At 42.3% G+C, this 16,125-nt stretch overlaps 1 protein-coding gene across 2 annotated transcripts in view; it reads right to left on the bottom strand.

Annotated features, from left to right (window-relative positions):
• Positions 1–16,125, bottom strand: part of DPP6 (dipeptidyl peptidase like 6) — a 1,059,737-nt gene that overhangs the window by 281,330 nt on the left and 762,282 nt on the right. The window contains exon 7 of one of the 2 annotated variants that reach the window (XM_004372755.2): positions 8,745–8,826. The exons of the other annotated variant lie outside the window; for it this stretch is intronic. Coding sequence (XP_004372812.1) covers positions 8,745–8,826 — 82 coding nt within the window. The remainder of the gene's footprint in view (positions 1–8,744; positions 8,827–16,125) is intronic. 2 annotated transcript variants of the gene reach the window in all.

The following is a 16,125-nucleotide window of genomic DNA, read 5'->3' as shown; positions in this document are numbered from 1 at the left end:
TCCTTCTAAGGTTCAAATTCAGAACCTTCCAACTCTGGAAATAATGAGGTGGCCCTTGACACCATGATGGAGTTTCTAAACGGGGATTCTAATTTCAGCTCCTACATTCCACAGTCTTGCTCCTCACTGGAGCCCTATCCCTCTGTCATGGATCTGTGCTGCAGGGTGGGGCCTTGTAGGCTTCATGGGCTGCTACAGCCATGGTACCCACCATCTCTTCTATCTGCAATTTGATATCACATTGAATCTGATGACTCCCCATGCCTGCCGCCCTTTGTAGATGCCCACATCCAACAGATGCATGCAGCAAATGCTCTCCACTCCCAGATCTCTTATCTAGCTGCCCCTTTAATCTATTTAAAAGTGCATTTTGGCATTTTAACAATGCCATTCATCTAGTGACTTATGCTGAATCATTGACATATTGGTAGCATGAATTTTTATAACTTTAACAGGCCATTTAAAAAAAGTCCTTTTCTTTAAAGCAGAAACCCAAATACTATAAGATGAGTAAAATCATGCCAGCTAGGGTTTTTCTAAATCCTTCACTGGCTGACAGTAAAATGTGGCAAAACACCATCTTGGGAGGAGGGAGTGCGAACTGTATCACTGGCTGACACTAGTGGGACAGGTAACGTAAGACCCTAGCTCTGTTTTGCTGATAACAGATTAGAAAGAAAAATAACCATCCTTCAGTAAATGGGTTAAATAGGTGGGAAAATAGCAATGAGACAAAAGAACTCATAAGAAGTTGACTTTTCAAGGTGAGCCTCCTTAGGATTGACTCAGTCATTAGAGGGCCATGGCTGATACATGACAGATCTAAGAAACTAATAATGACTATTGAGGTACAAAAGAGCCCAGGGCTCATGTGAACATCTCACATCCCACAGGAGGTCAGAGCAGAGGATGAAGGTTGAAGAGAAGTTCCTGCTGTGGAGGCTGCTGGATGCCAGAGAGAAAACCTGGTGGATATCAGGGCTGGAGAGGATGAGCAACCACACACATGACTGAGCCTGTCCTCTGCAGGAAGGCCAGATGGTGTCAGTTCTGACCTAGGTCTTGGAAGTGACTGGGTCTGGCAGGCATAGCCCCAAGTGAGGAGGGAGCAGGGGATGACTAGGGAGATGAGTGATGGCTGTTGGGACGGCTTTGTTCCAGATGCCATCATTTTATCAAGATTCTAAGACAGAAGAGTCTTGACTAAAGACAAAACAGACATACACAGGGCAATTCCCCACCCTGTGCAGCTCTAGGCAGGACCCTTAGGTGTGAGCAATATGAAAGACAAGTTACCTGGATGGAGCTGGCAGTTGGAAGGGTGGGGGAAACTTTCTGGGGGGACAGTGCACAAGAGTGGGGCAGTATGAAGAAATAATGTTCTGAGATCCAGTAGGCATCACTACTATATATACTCTCCATGAGGAGGTACGGTCATGAGAAAAGAGAGCGCAACTTTCTCTTACATCCTGTATCTCCAGATTCTAGCAGAGTGTCTAGAACACATTAAGTATCTGATAAATGTTTATTGAAACAGTTGAATGAGTGAATACATGAAGGACAAACTGTGCAGACGTAAAAGGACTGGGCTTTGGGGTCCTTCACATTTAGCTACTTACCAGCCATAGTCATTGTTGATCATATCTGTCACCCCAGAGAGCTCTAGGGGCTAGGAGGCTGTGTGAGAGTCCAGACTACCCAACCCCTGAGTCCTTGTCAAGATAGATGCTATCCATACCATGCACAAAAACTAACTCAAAATGGATCAAAGACTTAATTATAAAATCAAAAATTATAAAGATCATGGAAGAAAAAATAGGGACAACGCTAGGAGCCCTAATACATGGTATAAACACAATGTGAACTGTAAGTAACAATGCACAAGCACCAGAAGAGAGACTAGATAAATGGGAGCTCGGAAAAATCAAACACGTATGCTCATCAAAAGTCTTCACCAAAAGAGTCAAAAGACAACCTACAGACTGGGAAAAAAATTTTTGGCTATAACAAATCCGATCAGTCTCTAATTTCTAAAATCTACAAGATACTGCAAAACCTCTACAACAAAAAGACAAATAACCCAATTAAAAAATGGGCAAAGAATATGAACAGGCACTTTGCCAAAGAAGATATTCAGGCAGCTAACAGACACATGAAGAAATGCTCACGATCATTAGCCATTAGAGAAATGTGGATCAAAACTACAATGAGATATCATCTCACCCCAACAAGGCTAGCAATAATCCAAAAAACACAAAATAATAAATGCTGGAGAGGTTGTGGAGAGACTGGAACTTTTATACACTGTTGGTGGGAATGTAAAATGGTACAACCACTTTGGAAATCAATTTGGCGCTTCCTTAAAAAGCTAGAAATAGAAGTACCATACAAGCCAGCTATCCCACTCCACGGAATATATCCTAGAGAAATAAGAGCCACCACACGAACAGATATATGCACACCCATGTTCACTGCAGCACTGTTCACAATAGCAAAAAGATGGAAACAACCTAGGTGCCCATCAACGGATGAATGGATAAACAAATTATGGTATATCCACACAATGGAATACTACACAACGATAAAGAACAACGATGAAGCTGTGAAACATCTTATAACATGGAGGAATCTGGAGGGCATTATGCTGAGTGAATTTAGTCAGTTACAGAAGGACAAATATTATATAACACCGCTACTATAAGAACTCAAGAAAAAGTTTAAACACAGAAGAAAACATTCTTTGATGGTTACCAGGGTGGGGAGGGAGGGTGAGGGTTATTTACTAACTAGATAGTAGATAAGAATTATTTTAGGTGAAGGGAAGGACAACACACACTACAGGGGAAGTCAGCACAACTGGACTAAACCAAAGCTAAGAAGTTTCCTGAATACAGTCAAACACTTTGAGGGACAGAGTAGCAGGGGTAGGGGTCTGGGGACCATGCTTTCAGGGGACATCTAGGTCAACTGGCATAACAAAGCTTATTAAGAAAATGTTCTGCCTCCTACTTTGGTGAGTGGTGTCTGGGGTCTTAAAAGCTAGTGAGCAGCCATCTAAGATGCATCAATTGGTCCCAACCACCTGAAGTAAAGGAGAATGAAGAACACCAAAGACACAACGAAAGTATTAGCCCAAGAGACAGACTGAGACCAGAAGAACTAGATGGTGCCCAGCTACCACCAATGACCACCCTGACAGGGAACACAACAGAGACTCCCGGATGGAGCAGGAGAAAGGTGGGGTACAGAACTCAAATTCAAGTAAGAAGACCAGACTTAACTGAGACTGGAGGAACCCCAGAAAGCATGGCTCCTGGATTCTCTATCAGCCCAGAACTAAAACAATTTCCGAGGCCAACTCTTCAGACAGGGACTGGACTGGACTGTGGGACATAAAACTCGTGAGGAGTGGGCTTCTTGGCTCAAGTAGATACAAGAGACTAAATGGGCAGCTTCTGTCTGGAGGTGAGATAGTAAGGCAGAGAGGGTTAGGAGCTGGTTGAATGGACATGGGGAATCAGGGATGGAAAGGAGGAGTGTGCTGTCACAGTATGGGGAGAGCAATTAGTGTCACATAGCAATGTATGTATAAATTTTTGTATGGGAAAAATAAAAAAATAGATGCTATCTTATGCACTGATAAAAAAAAAAGTGACTTATATCAGGATTCCATGCCTCTCCTTGATAAATTACTCTGATAAATGCTTTTTATAGCATTTGGGTTTCCCCTGGAAACTTATTCTAGGGTCTAATAACACAGTCATCAAGGTAGTACTTCATAATATCTAGCTTAAGTCCCCCCATTTGGTAAGCATACCTAATTCCACTCTCCTGTCTCCAGGGAAAGAACAGTCTCTCAGTGTTTTTCATACCATAGCCTTCCATCACTGGGAGGTGATGAATAAGCTGGCTTCCTCTTCTAAGCCAGCAAGCAAAGCCTGTAAGAATTCCTTAGCTTTCCTCCATTGCTGGTATTGTTGCCATCGCCACACCACCCCCACCAGCTTCTCTGGGAACACTGCCTCCCCAGGACCACCCAGCTCTGCCCCAGCAGGCTTCCTGCCCAACTGTTTTCCTTGCTCTTCATTTTTCACATTCGGAAGCTGTCTCTGCATTCAAGAATTCCCAGTGGACTTATTAATGACCCTTTTAAACCTGTTCGTTTATCACCATCAGTGAAAAATCCAACCAAAGAAATACCCTTTCTCTTTGTTTAATCTTCTGAGTGCACCAGCAAAGAGTCCAGTCCTGAATTCCTAATGCTGTGTAATGCTGTGCAGTCTTATTTTCAAAAATTTCCATGGTACTTGGTTCCAAAGAAAAGCATCATTACGTAACAAACTCACAAAAGTTCTCCATGCTTCTATATTATCCTTCTGGGCACAATGCAGATGATTTAACCCCAAGTACACATCATAAGACAGCAGCCACTCTCAAAGTTTGTTCCTTTTCCAATGTTTCCAGCAGTGATGACATAAAAGGAAATAAAGGGATATTTCTGAACCAGCCGATTTAATCAGATTCTAGGTTAGCAGAGCCACCACCTGTCTGGCAGTTTGTCGTACTGAGGTGGCTTACGTGTTGCTATGATGCTGGAAGCTATGCCACTGGTATTGCAAATACCAGCAGGGTCACCCATGATAGACATGTTTCAGTGGAACTTCTAGACTAAGATAGACTAGGAAGAAAGGTCTGGAAATCTACTTCCAAAAATCAGCCAATGAAAATCCTATGGGTCATACAGAATATTGTCCGATATAGTGCTGGAAATTGAGCTCCCTGGGTTGGAAGACAACAACAGACTCATGTATGCCGGCTATCATGAGGATGGTGCAGGACCTGGTAACGTTTTCTTCTGTTGTACATCAGGTCATAATGAGCCAGAGGTGACTCAATAGCAGCTAACAATGGGTTAGCAGAGACGAACCCTCACATAAACAGGTAGACAAACACATGTAGGGGCAGTGTTTCACGAAAAGATCAAAGAAAAGAAACTCGGAGGATTTCTTAATACAGGCAGAGATTCATCTGAAGAGGGTAAAAATGTAGAAAGATATACTACAGAGAACAATTTTGAAATAACATATTTGAATGTAAATCTACATGTATAGTGGCCATTACTGTCTGGGTGAGGGGAAGGACCAAAAAAACCAGACCCATTCTGACTCATAGCGACTTTATAGGACAGAGGAGAACTGCCCAATAGGGCTTCCAAGGAGCAGCTGGTGGATTTGAACTGCCGACCTTTTGGTTAGCAGTTGAACTCTTAACCACTGTGCCACCAGGGCTCCTGAGGGGAAAGGAAGATGTGTTAAATGTTTTACATGTATTTTCTCATTGAATACTTCCATTTTCCTATTTCTAGGGTCAATAGACAACTTTGAATCTGGACCCTTAGCCTACACTTTAGCAACAATATGGTTATCCAACGTGAAGAACTACAACCGCAAACTACTAGCTTTTGGGCAGAATGGAGGCCTTTCTCATGCTTAATTTTCTCGCTTTCCTTTAACAATGCTCCGACCACTCAGCAGCATTTATTGCCTATGATACGATCTGAAAGTCTAATAAAATCTACTCTAAAAGGTAAGAGTTACATAGAGGCATTTAAGAAAACGCCTTTAGCTCACTCCTCGTGCAGCGTATCATCTTCTTGTGATTTACTGGGGTTACAGAGTCAAACACATTGCTGAAATCACTCAGCACAAGGAAGTTATAATGCTTGGAAAGCTCTTCCGGAAACTTTAACTGCAGCTATGTTCTCTGCTCCTGAAGGAGAATTACTCATTTCAATCTTCTAATTGAAGTAGATTTCCTTTAGGGAGCAATATTTACTTTTTAAAATAAAATGGCAATGAGGGATTTGTTGCTTGCCATGACTTAACAGGGCAGTGTTTGCAAGGCCTGCTTAGGAGAGGCTGCCTGCTTCCTTTGTAGCGTGCTATGATGCCTGCCAATGGTGTGTGTGGTTCCAGAGGCTAGGTTTCCACTGGGAGGATCATCAAGATCCTGCTAACACAAGGGTTGGCAAACTACCACTCACAGGCCAAATTGCCTGCCTTTGTAAATAAAGTTTTATTGGAACACAACCATACTGCCTTAGTTATCTACTGCTGCTATAACAGAAATACAAGTGGATGGCTTTAACAAACAGAAATTTATTTTCTCACAGTTTAGAAGGATAGAAGTCCGAATTCAGGGTGCCGGCTTTAAGGGAAGGCTTTCTCTCCAAGTCAGCCCTGGGGGAAGGTCCTTGTCTCTTCAGCTCCTATTTCCTGGCTCCTTGTAGATCTCCATGTGACTTGGCATCTATCCTCCTCCCATCTCTGTTTGCTTAATCTGCTTCTTTTATATTTTCTAAGAGACTGATTCAAGACACACTCTATGCTAACTTGCCTCATTAACATAACAAAGATAACCCATTCCCTAATAGGATTATAACCACAAGCATAGAGGTTTGGATTTACAATTACGTATTCTGGGGGACAGAATTCAATCCATAACACATGCTCATTTGTTTATATATTGCCTGTGGCTGCTTTTGCTCCACAACAGTAGAACTGAGTAGCTGCCACAGAGACCATATGGCCTGAAAGCCTAAAATATTTATTATCTGGCTTTTTACAGCACAAATCTTCCAAGCTTTGTTCTAAAATATAGGATGCTCTGTTGACATTGAGCTGTATTTCCTATTATAATTGTACAGTAAAATCCCAAAGTTTGAATAAGCTTAAAAACTCAAAAAAAATTTGAGTAGATTAGTACTTTTGCTACTAAACCCAAATATTACCAATTACTACGTAACTGAACATTCATTTCTTTGAACAGGAAAGGAAGTCACAGTCCCTGCATCTTTAATACTCTCTTAGAATATATTCATAGATTCTGGTTATTTCTTGTCATCCAATGATTTTATGCTTCAGTGATTTAGCACCACAAGAACATATTAATTAATTAATCAGTCTGCTTACTCACTCATTTCTTTACCTCAACAAATATTTACTGAGCACCAGCCACCATGCTAGGCACTCAGAGTACACAGATGAAAGGATTGAATGCTTGGACTGAAGGGCCGCCTAACCAAGAAGAGAGACATGCCAATGTGTAACAAGAAATCGCATGTGCTAGAAGTTTGCACACCGTTATGGGAGCCCCAGAGAGGCCTGCCTAACAGTGTAGGAAGGGCAGGCAGAGAAGCTGCCTCAGGAAAGTTGACATCCATTTTGTCTTCATTCTAACCATTCTCAGAGATTAAATATGACAACTTCTGTAATCACTTACCCCATCTCTGTTCTCAGGGGAAGATGACATGAGTATAAATTCAATTATCCAAGACATAGCAGTGGCTTCAGGTAGATTTTCAGAGGGTTTTAAATTCAGCTCTTAAAGATTCACTCACATGAGTGCTTAGGTCTTCTCCAATCTCCTATTAAATTGCATTTTTTCTTAGTGTAAGAGTTACTATAGCCTTTGAAGAAAGATGAGCTTTATCTTTTCTTTGTGACTGAGTTGATGGATTGATGTCCGTCTGTCAAAGTCAGCTCCCAACGAACTCCTTCCCTCCTGTCTCCTGTGATTTTCATCAGTTAAATGTGTTTATCTAAATCTCTGATTACCAAGTTTGTAGCATTAGGGACACCTAAGTAATAGCTGAAATAGTTTTATGGCCTATATACATTTCCTGTTTCTTTGAACCAATTTGAGGCAAGAGAATTGATATAGAACCAAGAAAATACAAATGTACTATTGGGGAAAATAAGACTATTTTAATTCCTAAAATAGTAGACAGCCTATCCAATATAATCCCAAACCCAATCTTTTAAAAGTGATGGACTTCTGTGCTCTTTTAGGAAAAGAAAGCTTAAAAATGCAGCTTTATTTAATCAGCTTAAAGATGCAGAAGGCAACAGTGACTTGAATATTGCAAACACGTCACTTGATCTTCAAACTCCAGAGACTTTCCAGAAGAGCTATACACTCCCTTGAAATAAAGTGAAAGAGAACTGATGGGTATCATCTGGTTTAGAAAAATGTAATGCTAGGGTTGGAGTAAGCGTGAGAGATCAACTTATCCAAATACTTTGTAGCTGGGCCAGCTGGCTCCAGCCTGACCGGTGGGTGAGCTGACCAAAGGCCAGCCAGTCAGCGGACTGTCCAGGACTAGAACCTTCGTCTTATACCTACTTTCTCAGGGCTCCTTTCCATTGTACCATCCTTGCCATTAGCAGTTTTTCATAATATCTCTGTTTTGTCAATTTTCATAGAAATCCATGAAAATGTTTGATATAAAACTGGGAGGGCTGGATCAGCTCTAGTGGATTCTGTGTGTTGATGCTACATCATGGGAAGCAATCTACATTCTCCAAAATCCCCCAAAGGTAAGTGCCAGAGCTCAAAGTGAAAAACAAGAAACTCTCAATGACTCCGTGACTCTGGTAATTCCCAAGTTGCAGCCCCTCTGGTGAAATTTATCTCTTTGAGTTCACAATCAATCTGGAGTCTACACAAACAGCTACAGTTGGGCACCCACTGAAGGATATCACATATGGGAAACAAAACATACACTATTCCAATTTTAAGAGAGTTCTCCACCTAAAAAGAAATGGCGATTTTACACATTCAGATATCCTGCACTGATCCAAATTTAATTAACACACACACACTGTGACAGCAGAGAGATACACTCAGTCTATAAAATATAAACATAAAAATCAAAATCTGGTCAGTGAATATGACTTGCTTACCAGCTGTTGGCCTTTAGGGCCCCATCCTGCATACTGAAGCTTGGCATTGCTGACTTCTGGTGGATCCAGACTTTGCGGATCCCTGGTTGGGGGGGTGGGGGGGGGGAGAAAATAGTGAGAAACAATAATTTCAGACACTATAATTTTTCCTCTAGCCATAACTTACTACCTTCTACTTCCATTGCAACAATTTCAGAAGCTTGCCTCTTGTGTTATTAAGTAATATGTCTCATTCAATCACCATCAGCTCTCTTCAGACGTATATAATTGATGTGAAACTGAAATTGGTCTGTCACTGCTTAACTCAAATAGTAAATATTCATCAAGAGACAGTACACAGAGAGGTCTATTGATCAATTTGAATAATATCCAAAATAGTCAAAATTAAAAATTTAAATGCATAGAAGGGCACGAAGAAATACGCAGAACCTATGTCTCCATCTTTGGCTTTCCTAGTAGACAGTGTTTTTCTGAGCACAAAGCCAGGTCATTCTGACCTTCCAAAATAAGTGGCCTCCTGACTGATTCCACCCTTTGGTTTGTGCTGACAGCTGCAACTCTACAGCCAGAGACAGGGAGGCAGAGAGAGAGAGAGGCAGAGAGATGGAGATACAGAGAGAGATTTTTTATTTTCCAACGTTATTTCTGGTTTCCATTCTTAATTTATTGATATGCAAAGCAGAACACAACACAATATTGTTCATTTACTTAAAGGTCATAGTGAATAAAGGTCACAGTGAAAAAATAAAAAAATGAATAAATCTAACAGTTTATAATAAGCATTCAGTAGGACATTCTGTGGCTACTGTCTACCCCTGTAGAAAAGATGTGTCTCCATCTTCCTGAGGATATACTATATGAAGAATTATGCCTGTGCTCTGCTGAACAGAGAGCCTCAGTCGGGGGAGCCCCTGTTACCTGGCTATTATAATATTTTTTATGCTGAAGACATAGCTAAGAATGGACTCAATCATCCATAGAGAGCAGGTTGCTGAATGGTCTTTGAGAAAGGATGACGCTTATTTTCTGTGTTGCATGAACAAAGGGCATGAGGCAGGAAGGTGAAGTGAGTAAGGACTTGCTGATTCAGGGCTGGACTCAGCAGAGAATTCCAAAGGAATTGCTTAATAAGATTGCCAGGGAAAAACAGGGAATATATTCAAGGGTAAACACCGCTGGTGAGGTGAGATCTTGCATAATGCCCAGGATAGTTTTAGATGCCAGTCCTGTGCCTGGCGGAACCAGCAGAGACTGAAGAGATGGCTCCATGAGGACAAGTAGGGGGTGCAATGATCATGAGAACCAGTGGGGAGGGCTGATGCTGGGGCACGTACAAGACATAAGGGGGTTGCTATCATTCAGGTTCCAAATGAATTTTTAACAAATCCTACCAGTAGTATGTGTTAAATGTTTCAAAATATTTTTGAATTCATTTTTAACCTTTGCGCAAAGAAAGGCTTTTCTAAGAATGGTTCAAAATTCAGAAGCAATAAAAGAAGAGATTGATAAAATTGACCGTATAAAAATTTCAAAATTTTTGCATGACAAAACATCATAAACAAAAAACAGCTGACAAACTGGGAGAACACGTTCACATCATATACTACAGACTAATGGCTAATATGAAATGGAAACACTAACAAAAGAACCTAACCATCACAGACGAATTAAAAACTGCACCAAAGGGGATCTGGAAGAAGAGAACTAACATAAGTAACTTTAGGAAACAGTATTTTGACTGTCTAAAGCTAAACACAAACAAACAAAAAAATATTACTTCAGTCTCTAGCACTGCATAGGCACCAATACATGCATTTGAAGAAACAAATGAATAAATATAGCTGGGTATGGAGGTGGCTCTAAACAAAAGTCTCTGGCAAGTTTAGAGACAAACATAATGAATTTGATAGGCTTGGCTTTAGATGGAATTTTCCAAGCACAGAGGATAGGGTAGGAGATCAGAAAAAAAAAATGTTTAAATTCCATACTTTTGTTTAATGTTAAATTAATTGTGTTAGATTGTGATTTCCAAGAGATGTCTAAAATATTCAGGATCAGCAGGGGATTAACCTCTCTTTAGTTTAACAGGTGTAAATGCCCATAAACGCTAACTGGAAAGACAACTCCAAGTGGGTAACGTGTCTCACAAGATGACCTGAGCCCCAGTGCGAATATGCCATGGTTACACCTGCGTTTCAATATCTATTTCCTTTTGCTAGTCTATGTACAAGAGAAGCTTTATTACCTCTCTAAAGCTAAAATACATTTCCCGTCCCTCACCACCAAAACATTCAACAAGTTCCTAAAGCATGAAGGTGGCCAACGGTAATGGGAAAACCCACAGACTAGAAATCAGAAGGCTGGCATCCTAGTTCTATCTGAGCCTTGGTTTCATTTCAGGAATGGGGATAATAGCTACCTGTAAAAATGGATAGTGGGGGCATCTGACCTCCTCTAACTTCATAAGGGGGAGAGAGAATTACCATCAGCATCAGCGCAAAGCTGATTCCTATAAGGTAGAGGTTAGAGATATCTCCACCCACCAACATTTTTGTCAATTCTGACACCAGCCGTTCCTCCCATGGCACTCGCTACTTCTCTGCTAGGTTTGATAATTCGTTGCAGTGGCCACACGAAACTCAAAGACAATATTCACAATTATGGGGTTTATTAGGGAAGTAATAAGTTACAATTCAGGATCAGAAATGATGCAGGATACAGTTCTTCAATCAGAATAGCTTCTTCTCAGCCATGTCACGGGCAGGCCTCTCTTTGGCCCTTGGCTTCTCGGCCCCCTGGTGTCCCAGCCCCTCAACCCCTTGGCTGGGCCTCTGTCCTGCTGAGCAAGTGTTACAAAGCTCTTTAGCTCCACGAGTAAGTGCCCAGAGGCACCCCATGCTGCCAGAAAGACTCAGTCTGAAGGCACTCAGCTCCCATGCTCTGTGGGTCAGAGAGCCTAGAGCTGTGCCAAGTGCCCCGAGCTACCCTAATCCACCAGCAAGCCTCCTGCCTGAAGGTGCTCCGCTTTCTCACGCTGTGGGCTGGGAAGCCCACTACACTGTCTTCTGCTGGTATCCTGGTTCTGCTGCCTCTGCTGCCACCATTTCTCTGCCTCTCCTTCTTGCCATCTCTTGCTATCTCTGGTGTTACAGCTCTCTCTCTCTGCCTCCTGAGTCTAGGAGGTTCTCAGCAGAGGAACCCTGGGTCTAAAGGACATGCTCCATTCCTAGCTCTTCTTTCTTGGTGGTAATGAGGTTCCCTCTTTCTGCCTCTGGAATGGCTCATTTTAAGCCTAGTGGGATGGCAAAACTGACCAATCCCCTCATTAGGGTTCTATACACCTTATTTGCATGGTCCCACACCCACAAGGATGCCATGCACCTTATTTGTATTATGAGCAAGCTGTCCAATCCCTTGGTGGGCTACAAGCACCTTATCTGCATAGCCCCATCTAATCATTTGATGGGAGTTACAAGACCATGGTGAGAAAGCCCATATAAAAGCGATCCATTGCACTGCACACTACCCTTTCTCTCACAGAATGGTCATGATATTCAAGGAAAACAATGAATATTAATTTTTAAACGCTAATGCACTCTAAAGGAGCCCCAGTGGTGCAGTGATTAAGTGCTCGGCTGCTAATGGAAAAGTTGGCAGTTTGAACCCACCTCCTTCAACTTCCATTCCAGTGTAGGAGTCCCATCTTCAATTCACTAGATGGCCCATCATTCTCTACTTAATCTCCCATCGGACGGCTTCCCTGCACAATTATGTTTCTACCTCAGTCTAGCAAATGCCCACCTTGGTTTCATGCTGCAATCCACCTTCTCCACACCAATCCTAGACAATTGGGAACTACCAGAGAAGCAAGCACACTACTATCAGAGAAGAAGAAGCCCTGGTGGTGCAATGGTTAAGCACCCAGCTTCTAACCCAAAGGTTGGTGGTTCGAACTCACCAGTGGCTCAGTGGGAGAAAAAACCTGGTGATCTCCTCCCATAAAGATTATAGCCTAGGAAACCCTATGGGGCAGTTCTACTCTGTCATATAGGGTCTCTGTGAGTCAGAGTTGACTCAATGACAAACAACAGCTGCATCCATCCTTCTTTCTCCCGCCTCTCCAAGGAGGAAGTACACCACTCTTGCCTCATCTAGCTCCTCCTCTGCACCTCCTTTCCCTTCCCATCAATTTCTTTCTTTTCCACTTACCTTTCTGGTAAACTTTCATTTTGCTTCGGCCTCTTCTAGGACTTTACTCAGTCATCCTCTATCTTTAGTCTCTCTTTGGTTCTTACTCCTTTCCCTAAGGTTATTCTTCCATCTAAATGTAAAACAAAACTAGACAAACATCTCTTTTAATACAGCTTCTCCATCCATCTGTGGTCCAGTTGCTAATACTCATCTCACCCAGACTCCGTAAGTAAGTAGACAAAACCCAGGGGCCACTTCCTCACCTTACACTGTTCCTCAAACCAATGCAATGTGGCTTCCACCCCACTGGGATGCTGACGTTGCTCTCTTTATGATCATCCACTACCACCAAATTGTCAAACTTAATGGATGCTTTCAGTCCTTGACTTATTTGCTCTCTCTCTGTATATGGCTCTGCTTCTTGATCGCCTTGGTGTTCAGGACACTGGGCTTGCCTGGCTCTCCTTGTTCCTCCTTAATAGACTGCTCTACCTCTTTCCACGGGCTCTTCTTTCTCTGCCGGCTCTTTAAAAGTCAGTGTCCTGGGCTTCCATGACCAGCCACTGCTCTTCCCACTCCATACCCTCCCCTGGGTGATCTCCTTCACTAACACGTTCTATTACAGTTCCTAATCTGATAAACAGCAAAACCACATCTCTAGCCCAGGCCTCTGTCTAAGCTTCAGACTGCATACAGGGCATCTCCATGTGGATATCCCATGAGTTCTCAGTTAACACATGTGAAACTCAGCCCATCATGCTGCTCTGTGTCCTTTCTCAGGTGATGGCATCACTGCCCACCCAGTCACACAAGCCAGAGACCTGCTGCAGGCCTCATAGAGATCAACCAACCAAACCCTCAGTTCTCAGATGGAGAAACTGAGGCCCAGGTGGATGGGTGATTTCCTCAAGGACAAAGAACTGATTAGCTTTTGTTTGAAGATTAATTTCCTGTTTTCATGAAAGGGTGAAAAATCACCAACTGACTAAAGAACAAAGTAGAGACCCCCAGACAGCAAAGTAAAAGCAAACACTGAGTAAGTTTTATCCTCTAGCCTTTTGCTGTGCCCATCTCATAGTGCTTCCTCATGCAACAAGCTCTTCCATCAGTGTTGTTGTGTTAATTGTTGTTGAGACAGCTCCGACTTATGATGAACTTATGTATAACAGAAAAACGTTGCCCAGTCTGTGCCATTTTCACAATCATTGGTTTGAGTCCACTGTTGCAGCTATTATGTAGTGCCTTCCAATCTGGAGTTTCGTCTTCTAGCACTATATTGGGCAGTGTTCTACTGTGATCCATAATGTTTTCATTGGCTAATTCTTGGAAGGTGATTGCCAGGTCTTTCTTCCTAGTCTGCCTTAGTCTGGAAGCTCTGCTTAAACCTGTCCACCATGGGTAGACCCTGCTGGTATTTGAATTACTGGTGGTATAGCTTCCAGCATCACAGCAACACACAAGCCACCACAATACAACAAACTGACAGATGGGTGGTGGTTCTTCAGCGTAGAAGTCCTGAATTTCACCTCCAAACATATAGAACCATTAGCAGTGTAGCAGTGCTTTCTGCCATAAGCCCAGGACCTTGTTCCATTGTCAACAAGTGGTTTTCCATCATGTACTGCATTATTTTGAAATTCTTAAGGGTGTGTATGTGTGTGTGTATGTGTGTGTGTGTGTATGTGTGTTGAATGTTTGTATGTATGCATTCCTCCATATTTTGAGGCTGGTTAGTGTCCTCTCTCTTTTTTCCTTTCTTCTTATGTATTTATTTTTCCTACCAGAATCCATGGCAGCCTCTGTGATGAATCATCCCCAAGGTGGAGATGGACCGGTAGAAAAAAATGGTTCAGGAAGAATAAAATTATCTGGACCTACTATATCTCAAAATAATGATGCAATCCATTCTGATTTTGCTTATTTGAGCAATAAACGAAACAGAGCATAAATCATGTTGAATTCTTTTTTTTTTATTGTACTTCAGGTGAAGGCTTACAGAACAAACAGTTTCTCATGAAACAGTAGTACACATACTGTTTTATGACATTGGTTAACAACCCCACAAAATGTCAACCCTCTCCCTTCTCGACCTTTTTCTGGTGAAAATATACATAGCCAAAGATACACCATTTCAAAAATTTCTATATGCACACTTCAGTGACATCGACTATGCTCTTCCAATTGTGCTGCTATTCTCACTTTAGATGGAGGCTTACAGAACAAAATAGTTTCTCATTTAACAGTTAGTACACATGTTGCCCTATGACAGTGGTTAACAACCTCACAACACATCAAAACTATCCTTACTCAACCTTGGGCTCCCTATCACCACCTTTCCTGTCCCCTTTGGCCTTTTGGCCCTTGTCCCTGGACTGCTGTGCCTCATTAGTCCCATTTGGTTTTATGGGGCTGTCCAATCCACAGCTGAATGGTGAACCTCGGAAATGACTTCACCACTAAGCTAAAAGGGTGTCTGGGGGCCATAATCTCGGGGTTTCTCCAGTCTCCTTTAGGCCAGTAAATCTGGTCTTTTTTTTGTGAGTTAGAATTTTGTTCTATATCCTTCTCCAGCTCTTTCCAGAACCCTCTGTTGTGATCCTGGTCAGAGCAGTCAGTGGTGGTAGCCAGGCACCATCTAGCTGTACTGGACTCAGTCAGGTGGAGGCCTTGGTAGCTGTGGTCCATTAGTCCTTCGGACTAATCTTTTCCTTGTAGCCTGTTCTCTTCATTCTCCCTTGCTCCCAAAGGGATAAGACCAGTGGAATATCTTAGATGGCTGCTCACAGGCTTTTAAGACCCCAGATACTACTCACCAAGGTAAAATGTAGAACATTGACTTTGTAAACTGTGCTATGCCAATGGAGCTAGATGTTCCCCGACACCATGGTCCCCACAGTCCTCCACCCAGCAATTCAGTTCTTCAGGGAGTCTGGATGTGTCTAAGGAGCTTCCATGACCTTTCCTTGTACAAGTTGGGCTGGTTTCCCCTGTATTGTGTACTGTCTCACCCTTCACCCAAGATACCACTTATCTATTGCCAATTTAGTATTTCCCCCCCACCCCTCCCAGCCCTCGTAACCAACAAAGATGGTTACTTTTTGTGTGTGAACTTTTTCATGGGTTTTTACAATAGAGGTCTCATACAATATTTGTCCTTTTGTGATTGACTTATTTCACTCAGCATAATGTC

This window comes from Trichechus manatus, unplaced genomic scaffold (assembly GCF_000243295.1).
Source record: "Trichechus manatus latirostris isolate Lorelei unplaced genomic scaffold, TriManLat1.0 scaffold00020, whole genome shotgun sequence".
NCBI lineage: Eukaryota > Metazoa > Chordata > Mammalia > Sirenia > Trichechidae > Trichechus > Trichechus manatus.
This window is presented reverse-complemented; position numbering and strand designations above follow the sequence as displayed.